At 51.1% G+C, this 9,686-nt stretch overlaps 1 protein-coding gene across 5 annotated transcripts in view; it reads left to right on the forward strand.

The window, feature by feature from the left end:
• Positions 1–9,218, forward strand: part of AMOTL1 (angiomotin like 1) — a 199,079-nt gene extending 189,861 nt beyond the window's left edge. For all 5 annotated transcript variants that reach the window (XM_045163007.1, XM_045163005.1, XM_045163006.1 and 2 more), the window contains 2 exons: positions 1,252–1,527; positions 3,239–9,218. In XM_045163007.1, coding sequence (XP_045018942.1) covers positions 1,252–1,527; positions 3,239–3,345 — 383 coding nt within the window. In that variant the 3' untranslated portion in view covers positions 3,346–9,218. The remainder of the gene's footprint in view (positions 1–1,251; positions 1,528–3,238) is intronic.
• Positions 9,219–9,686: the final 468 nt, after the last annotated feature.

Below are 9,686 nucleotides of genomic sequence, written 5' to 3' on the forward strand. Positions count from 1 at the left end.
TTCAGGTTTTCTTAGACACGCCGCCACTGCTCAGGACTAGCCCTCCTGGGCTGCATATGGAAAGAAAGCACTGTCTCCAGAAAGCCTTGCAGGAGTGCCCCCGCCCCTTGACCCTCTACCTGTAAGGCACCTCTTCTCTCTTCTTTCCATAGCATCCTCAGAATAGCAGTATCCTATCATTTGTCATGTTATAACCAGTTTACGTGACAGCTCCTCCCATGCCCCATGCTAGGTTTTTTGTTTTTGGTTTTTAATTGGGGTATTCAGTTCAATCGCTCAGTCATGTCCGATTCTTTTGCAGCCCCATGGACTGCAGCACGCCAGGCCTCCCTGTCCATCACCAGCTCCCAGAGTTTACTCAAACTCATGTCCATTGAGTCGGTGATGCCATCCAACCATTTCATCCTCTGTCATCCCCTTTTTCTCCCACCTTCAATCTTTCCCAGCATCAGGGTCTTTTCCAGTGAGTCAGTTCTTCACATCAGGTGGCCAAAGTATTGGAGTTTCAGCTTCAACATCAATCCCTCCAGTGAACACCCAGGACTGATCTCTTTTAGGATGGACTGGTTAGATCTCCTTGCAGTCCAAGGGACTAAGTCTTCTCCAACACCACAGTTCAAAAGCATCAATTCTTCTGCACTCAGCTTTCTCTGTAGTCCAACACTCAGATCCATACATGACTACTGGAAAAATCATAGCTTTGACTCGACGGACCTTTGTTGGCAACGTACTTGCCTTATAATGTTGTGTTAGTTTCTGCTCTACAGGAAAGTGAATCAGCCATCCATATACATATAGTCCCTCCCCCTTGGACCCCCTTCCCACTGTGACCCCCATTCCATCCACAGAGCATGGAGCTGGGCTCCCTGTGCTATACAGCAGGTTTCCACTAGCCGCCTCTTTTATACGTGTGTGTAAGCTCAGTTATGTCTGACTCTCTGCAACCCCATACTCCTCTGTCCATGAGATTCTCCAGGCAAGAATAGTGGAGTGGGTAGCCATGCCCTCCTTCAGGGGATCTTCCTGACCCAGGGATCGAACCCGAGTCTCCTGCATCGCCTGCACTGGCAGGTGGGTTCTTGGCCACGAGTGCCACCTAGGTGTGTATGTGTGTCAGGCCTGATCTCCCAGTCCACCGCTCCTCAGCCTGTACAGACGTCTGTTCTCTTTGCTGGCGCCTGTATCCCTGCCGAGCCGATGGGTCTTGCTTCTTGAGGCACGGCACTGAAGAAGCTGTTCTTCCACCCACAGGGCTGCTGCTGGGGAAGGAGCACCACGACCATGCATCCACCCCCCTGCTGCCCACCCCCTCTGCCGCCACGCTTTCGCCCCCAGGCCCCAGCACGTCGGCCAGCAGTGCCCACGCCAAGACGGGCAGCAAGGACAGCAGCACGCAGACCGACAAGAGTGCCGAGCTCTTCTGGCCTGGCGTGGCCTCCCTGCCCACGCGCAGCAGGCTCAGCGGGACCCCTTCCAACAGCCCCGTGCTGAAGCACCCAGCGGCCAAGGGCACAGCAGAGAAACTGGGTATGAGGTCTCCACCTGCTCTCACGCTCCATAGAGCTCCCTGTCCTGTCGGGTGGGGGAAGGGCTTCTGTTGAGCTGGGGAGGGAGTCGGGCTACCAACCTACTCCCACTTATGGGTTATCTTATGGTATGGTTGGAGAAGGCAATGGCAACCCACTCCAGTATTCTTGCCTGGAGAATCCCATGGACAGAGGAGCCTGGTATGCTATAGTCCACAGGGTCACAAAGAGTTGGACATGACTGAGTGATTTCACTTTCTATGGTATGGTTACTCTGATGCATTTAGGCTCTGCAAAGTGTTAGTCACTCCATCGTGTCTGAATCTTTGCAATTCTATGGACTGTAGCCCGCCAGGCTCCTCCGTCCATGGGATTTTCTAGGCAAGAATACTGGAGTGAGTTGCCATTCCCTTCTCCAGGGGAGCTTCCCAACCCATGGATGGAACCTGGGTCTTCTACAGTGCAGGCAGATTCTTTGCCATCTGAGCCACCAGGGATGCCCTAGACTCTGCAGGCTCTTTATTATTCTGGAATTGAAATATGTGTGCTTGCATGCTAAGTCGCTTCTGTCATATCCCACTCTGTGACTCCATAGACTGTAGCCCGCCAGGCTCCTCTGTTCATGGAATTCTCCAGGCAAGAATACTGAAGTGGGTTGCCATTTCCTACTCCAGGGGGTCTTCCTGATCCAGCATCATGTCTCCTGCATTGGCAGGCATGTTCTTTACCACTAGTGCCACCTGGGAAGCCCTAAAATGTGTGTAGAGACTCCTAACTTATTACCATTTAAAAGAGCACAGAAAGTGCATTTGTCCTTTTAGCGTATGTTTAATAGCTAGCCCTTCCCCAGAAGGTATGCAGACAAACCCTCCGAGGGATGTTAAGGAATTAGTCCCCCCAACTCCCCCACCCCCCGTATGTTTGGGAGCTGGTACCAGGTACCAGGTCCATCAAGAGCATGGGGTACAGAGATGTTGCCTTCAGGGTGTTTACTCATCAAGGATTCAGTGTCGACTGAAGGAGACACTGATTCAGTCCCGATTGAAGCAGAAGGTAGATTTAAGATGGGTGAACTGGCCCAGCACCCAGGCCAGTGCTGAGGAGTTGCTTTCAAACATTTAAGAGAAGACAGATTGGGAGGAGTTTTGCAATGAGTCCAGAAATGTCCTTGGAGAGAGTAGACTTGGCTTTGGACTATTCATAGTTGTGGGGTGAGGATCCCTCTGCTCGGGAATCCTTTGGAGGAGGTGGGGGCTCCTGGGCATAAATGAGTTGTTTCCTCCAACGGGGTTCCCTGTGTTCATTCTCCAAAATAAACAAGTATACATAATGTTGTTGATTTTTGGAGATGTAATTCTTGGGATGCCCTTTTGCCAAGAAGGCAGGGAACCGGGGAGGGACCTGCCTCATTGTAGGCACTTGATAATGTAGAGGAAAGGAGGGGAGCGGGGTGGGTGAGGTCCCCGCACAAAGTCCTAATGCCCCCTTCCCCCGCTCAGACCTCTCCCATCACGTCCTGGTTGTGTTCTTTGTGTCTGAATCCCAGGCCCAGGCATTTAGCTTTGGTCCACCAAAGCTGGGCTCTGTGGCCTTAACCTGTGTGCGCCGGTGGTGGTGGGTGGTACTTGAAGTGGTTCCATTTTAGAGAGAGCTGGGTAGGCCTGTGATCCTCCTGGGGAACGGGCCACTGATATGTCCCTTCTGTTTGGCAGAGAACTCTCCCGGCCATGGAAAGTCGCCTGACCACAAAGGCCGCGTCAGCAACTTACTCCACAAGCCCGAGTTCCCCGACGGGGAGATGATGGAAGTTCTCATCTAACCCTGGGCTCCCTGTTGAATTTAACAGTGGAACACCGAGGCGCAAGGAACGTGGCAAAGAGAAAGAAAGATCACGAAGGTTGCGGATGGGAAATCAGGGATGGTTTGAGCAGATAAGGATTTCAGATTAGTGAGAATACTTTTTATAAATGTTAAAACAAAAACACAAGACCTACATGACTGAAGATAAAGAGGATGCCGTGGATTTTTACTGCTTACGGTGGAAGAGAGAAGATGCATGTAGGTTTGGAAACAAAGAAGATCTAGGAAATGAAATTTTTTCATTGTACAGAAAAATGTACCTCTCGGGGAGGGTCTGTGTACACCCATGGTCTGGTTATAAACAGCTAAACCTGAGCATGGATCTTCCTTGGAATACACCCATTCTCCTTGCCTCTTGGCTTGTTTTGAGTAGAACCTCCTAGAAATCTCTCAGTCTGTCTTGACACAACGTCATTTCACCTGTGCCCTCCATGATGTGTCCTGTGAATGCATGTGGGTGTGGCAGGGAGGAGAAATGTCCAGGGTGATGGAGGGTTTAGAAGGCCATCTCCACCTCTGTACCTGATTGGTTTGGATTTTCAGGAGGTTATGGGCCTTCTTGGCTTTTCTGCACTGAGCAGTATATTCTAAGCAGAATGGGAGCTTTCTGGTCTTGGGGTTCACCCCCGCTCACATCTCTGAGTTCATCTCTGTCTCTGCCTCATTCTCTTTCATTATACCCTTTTTTCCTTCATTTTTTTCCCTGTTGTAATAAGCCTTGCAGAGTTCCTTCGGTCTGGGGTTTGCCAGAGCAGTATCTGATCGGTCATCATGCACAGTGACTAGTGGGACAAAGCCTTTTGGTGGCTTCCTGGCAGTTTCCTCTGCCTTGGAGGAGTTGGGCTACAGCAGTTGACCTTCTGACAGTGAACTTGGTCAGCTCCGATGAGACAGAGGATTCACGGCCACTGTGACGTCCTGCATTAAGCTCCTGCCACCACAACTTTCTCCCCTCACATCAGCTCTTGCGTGGAGTTCTGTATCTCCACCTCATTGCTCCATTGAGATAGGACTTTCAGGATTGCACTCCAGGAACCAAGGGACACTTGACTTGGTGGCATCTAGAATCTCCTCTGGTACCTTGTCCCGCTTGCTACTGTTTGTGGCCCCTGCTCTGCCATCCCCTTGGATCCTTCTGGATGTAGTTGGTGAGCACACAGATTCTGTGGCTGTCAGCAGTCGGGTTTGCCCTGCTGGGGACTTGCTTCGTAACCTAATAGGCCAGTATCGATACAGTGTGGTTGGGTTGTTCAAGGGTTTAGTTCGAAGCAACTGGTCCAAAGTAAGACAGAAGCACCAGGTCCAAGAGCCCAGAATGAGTGAGGCCGTGGCCCCCTTTTCCCCTTGTAGGGTTTTGCATCTGACTTCTCAGATGTCGGCTTCCTTTACAAACCTGGAAGGTGCTGGATCAGAGGAGAGAGGCTAGTCAAGCCATCAGATGCCCTTGTGGGGTCCTGATGAATTTGTTCCCTCCAGGCCAGCGGCATTTCTGTCACCCTGGGTCCTCATGCCCATGATCTGAGACTTTCTCGCATCCCACCCAAATGAAGCCCTGAAGACCCCATCACTTCAGAAAGTTGGCTGGGGTAGCTCTTTGAAGGGTTGGTTTTTGGAGTGTAACCTGGGTGCCTACCTGCCTGCTAAGTCGCTTCAGTCATGTCCAACTCTGTGCAACCCTGTGGACCGTAGCCCGCCAGGCTCCTCTGTCCATGGCGATTCTCCAGGCAAGAATGCTGGAATGGGTTGCCATGCCATCCTCCCGGGGATCTTCCCAACCCAGGGATCGAACCCGTGTCTCTTACGTCTCCTGCCTTGGCAGGTGGGCTCTTTACCACGAGGGCCACCTGTGGGGAGCCCTGTAACCTGGGTGAAGCCTCCCCAGATCCACATGGTAGAAGAGGGTGATGAGTGTGAGTGGAGGGAAGGAAACTGCTGGCTTTGCCCAGGAGCTTCTCGGAGCTGCCTGGTGGTCAGAATAAACAGAAGGGATGCACCTCAGGCCTGGCTCTGTGGGGGACTCTGTGTATCACGCATGTTGCCTTCTGCGGTCCCACTTTAAGCATCACTGAGGGTTGTGCAGCCTGAGGAACCAGAGTGGCTTTGCGGGGCCGAGCAGTCCCTGGTTCCACCGCAGCAGTGAACCTCATGGGTGGTGCAGGGGTGTGGCGAGTATGGACACATGGGTGTGGTGGGGCAGAGGGCTCCCCGTCCCATCTCTCTTCTCTTTCACTTTCGACAAGTGATGAGGCTCAGTTGATGGCAGCCGACTCTCTTAAGGACCTTTTGACCCCTGATTGATGTTGAGAAAGGAAAAAATTAGTATCTAGAAATAAGAGGTGCCCCCCCCCACTGCTGTCCAGGCCTGGGCCACCCCAAATGTGAGCTGTGTCCCCCAGAAATGGGGGAGAGCCAGAGCCTCGTCTTTAGGCCCCAGCGCATCTCATTGGCAGCACAGGCACGAAGCTCGCTGGCTTTCCTTGGTCCCCGAGTTGCCAGGCCTGGTAACTCACAGTACAAGACGTCACCGTTTTTCTACTGTGCTGTGGTGTCTGTCCACCTTTTTTGCTTCTGACCTGCCTCCTCTGCAACAAAAGGGACTTACAGCTTTGAAATCTCTTCTTTTATGGCAGATTTCCGGCCCAGCGAGGGCCTCACTGCTCTTCATCTCTGTAGATTTCTCGAAGCCTTGCTTGCCTTTAGGAGAAAGCAGATACTGAACTCCCACTGTGCGTTCTCGCCGTTGATGATACATGATCTCATTGGATTTTTGGAAAAGAATCCTTACTCCATTTTTTAGTGCCAACTGTGTGCAAGCACTGGGTACCTTTCAGTGCATCCTCGGACCACATGGGAGCAGGGGCAGGTTTATATCCTTATTTCACAGAGGAGGAAACGGGTCCAGGGAGGTCAAGTCCCTTCCGCAGGAGAGACCGGCTGGACCGAGGGTTTGGGAGAGCAGCCTTGACGCGGGCCAGACTGCCTCTGACTTGGGGGTGATGAGCGTCTTTTTGGGTCACACCTTGACCCGCTCCATCCCCTGTGTGTGTCTATGCACATGCGCACACACACGCAGCTCCCTTCTTCATCCCCCCGACCCTCTGAACTGCTAGGACTGCCCGTAAACACAGCTTGGAAGTCTGTACTGTTACACTAGGCCACAAAGTCTGTTTTATAAAGCTCTTATTTGTGTGTAATCCAGAGGCCGGGTCTCCTCCAGAACATCCCATTGTGGTGTCTGACCATGAACTCCTGAGCCCTGTCTCAGGGTGAAGGGTCAAGGCCTTGGCCCTGGGTGATGACATGCCGGAGTCACCCTGCCTCCTCCTCGAGCATGTCATCTGGCAGTTTCCGCGTGCCACCCGGGGTACCGTGTGGAGCAGGCGATGTCGCTGCTTTCTGGCACTAATTTCTGAGTGTGTGCAGAGCCTTTCCTTGATGTTTTCTTCTCAGCTTGTCTTCAGCTTCCCACAGGTTGGAGGCCAGCCACAGCGTTGCGCTGCGCCTGCTCAGAGCGGACACGCAGGACAGGGCTGCCGTGTCCCTCCTGGGACTTGGGTTGGAGGCAGAGAGCGGGGGCCCTCCTTTCTTTCTTTAGGTTTGCGGAGCTTGCTCTTTAGGACTCACTTGTGCGTTTGACTACACAGGACTTGGGCTGGGTATCCAGGTGTGCCGGAATGCCCCCTGCAGAACAGTCAGCCATCCCTGCTGTTTGTTGTCTCCCGGCTTTGACCTTGTGATGCTAAGTGCCAACAGTTAGAGATGTCTCCTGCTTCATCCTCTGCAGTGCTGGTGATTTAGTCTCTTAAGTCATGTCTGACTCGTGCGACCCCATGGGCTGCATGTAACCCTCCAGGCTCCTCTGTCCAGGGATTCTTCAGGCAAGAATACTGGAGTGGGTGGCCGTTTCCTTCTCCATTCCTCCTTGGTAGCTGATGGTGATAGAAACTCCCCCCACTGCATCCTGAGTCCCAGAGCCTGGTGTGAACACAGACATCAGAAAAGGCAGGGTTCTAAGAGTAGGTGGCGGGTTGCAAGGTTTGGAGGCAGGGAGCTCACATGAGCAGAGAGGTGTGTCTTCCAAAACAAAGTCCTACAGCCAGCATATGTGCCCTGGCGCTGGTGGGCGAGCTTCTGTGTGCCCCCCGTGATCTCACACTCCTCCTGAGCCAGGGAGGATCGTGGCCGTGATATGAGGGAGTCAGAGAGTCTCCTTTAACACAGAACATCCTGCCCAAAACTGCCCGCCTATTCCCACGCGTGACGCAGCTGCAGTGTATGCTTTACAAATGTTTTTTCTCTTCTTCTTCTGTTTTTTTTTTTTTTTTTTTTTTTTTTTTTGCTAATTAAACCATGTGTTTAGAATGTCTTCATTCAACATGAGGGTAGTTCAGTGGGTGCCCCTTGTGTGTGGCTCCATGGAAGATGGGCAGAGTCATTAAGAAGTTACCAGAAGCTGATCAGCTGCGAGCATGAAAAGGTTAGCGCTTCAGTAAATAGATTTCTTCTGGACCTAATAAGCAGTTTTTTTTTTCCTCTCGCTTTTAAGTAGCACCCCCTTTTCTTGTTTGGTAATTTAAAGGTATCTAAAGACATGCATTTAAAAAAAAAAGACCTGTATATATTGTCAGTGCATACATATGAGATGTGGCTCTAAGATTGTATGTCGAGTTTCTTTTCTTAATATCCAAAAGATCCAAGTGTTTCATTTCACCCTGCCTTGTGAGACTCTTGCTGATGACTACGGTGTTGTCCAAGTAGAAACGTTCTGAAAACACCTCTGTTAGGATGGATTTGGAGGCCTGACACGTTCCTCTGGTTATCCTTAGAGATGAGGGAGCATCATCCTTTGAGAATGGGTTTAAGTTTGGAAATAAACCCAAGTCATTGACTCAGTTGGATAAGTAAAAATGGGTGATGAAGGTAAGTCACATCCTTTTAGCTTTCTTTTAAAAAAAAAAAAGTCCCTAAGATGTTCCTGGGGATACTGCATCTTTGGACTCCTTTCAGAGTGACCACTTCAAAGGAAAACAGTAATCACTAGTACATGTAACTTCCAATGGATTAAAAAAAAAAAAGCTGCTCTTTTGCCACGCCTTATACGTGTTCACATCTCTGCGTACACACGGATGTAAACGCACATTCATGAGTATCTATCTGCCTCCAGTCGGAATTCCATAAAACCATGTTAGACTTAAGTGCATGTTATTGTCATATTAGGCCAAAACCGGGGTGTTTCTTTGTCGTGAAACTTTGCTTCTTCACGGAATTAAAGCACTGTTTTCAGTATAATGGAACCCATATACAGCGTTCTCTTGTATCAGCTCTGGAGTTCTGGTGCCCAGTGGTCTGTTTCCATGTGGTTTACCTAGAATTCTGTTCACACAGAGACACCTATAAGTATTTATTACAAACTGGGATGTGAACAGACTGACCCGTAGTGGTTTTCTTTGATTTAAGGTGTTTTCCCCCTTTTGCGGAGCGGAATCTGGGACATTCTGTGAGGCAGGGCGGGTCAGGCACCCACCTCGGCCAGAACTCTGCTGGCTTGGGTGCCACCGCGCTTCCTGCCGGGTGCGTGTGCTGTGTTCTGTCCAGCAGACTCTAATGTATCATTGTGGCATCTTTGTATGGCTGGTCTGTCCTGGGGGGGCGGGGAGCCCAGAGCTGCAACGGCCAGATGGGTCTGTGTACAGAGCAGGGAAATTCAGGAAGACGGTTGTGTCCCCCACAGCAAATATTGATCCTGTCGGTCAGCCAAAGATTTTCCTATCCTTTGCTGCTTAAATTTGTGCCTTAATATTGTATATAATAAATGGATTAAAAAAAAAAAAACAATTCTTTCCCTCTCATTTGCTCTTTTCTTTCCCTAGGAACTTACGTACCCGGCGCTCAGTCAGTGTGGGTTGAATTTCATCTCATTTTACTCCTGGAGGCGGCCTCACTTGCTGTTTTGCTTCCAGAGGCCTCCAGTCCCCCACTGCACCCCTCCACCACCACCCCCTCCTTGTGGAACTCCTGCTCTGATCCCAAGGAGGAAATGAGTCATCCAGGCCACTGGAGCTTGCCATCCACCCCCTACCCACCCCTCCAGACAAGTACGGAAAGAGGAAACACAGGGACGTGGGCCCGGGAGATAGTGGCCACTTTGATGGCATCTGAGCGTTCCCTTGAGACGTCCCTGGGCCCTGAGTCTGGGCTGGGGTCAGACGTGTCTCCGCACCCCATGATGGACGTGGCGGATGTTGTTGCCTTGTTAGTCTCTTAGGGTCATGGGAAGTGTGGGGGGCTTCGGTAGAAGTC

This window comes from Bubalus bubalis, chromosome 16, assembly GCF_019923935.1.
Source record: "Bubalus bubalis isolate 160015118507 breed Murrah chromosome 16, NDDB_SH_1, whole genome shotgun sequence".
Lineage (NCBI taxonomy): Eukaryota > Metazoa > Chordata > Mammalia > Artiodactyla > Bovidae > Bubalus > Bubalus bubalis.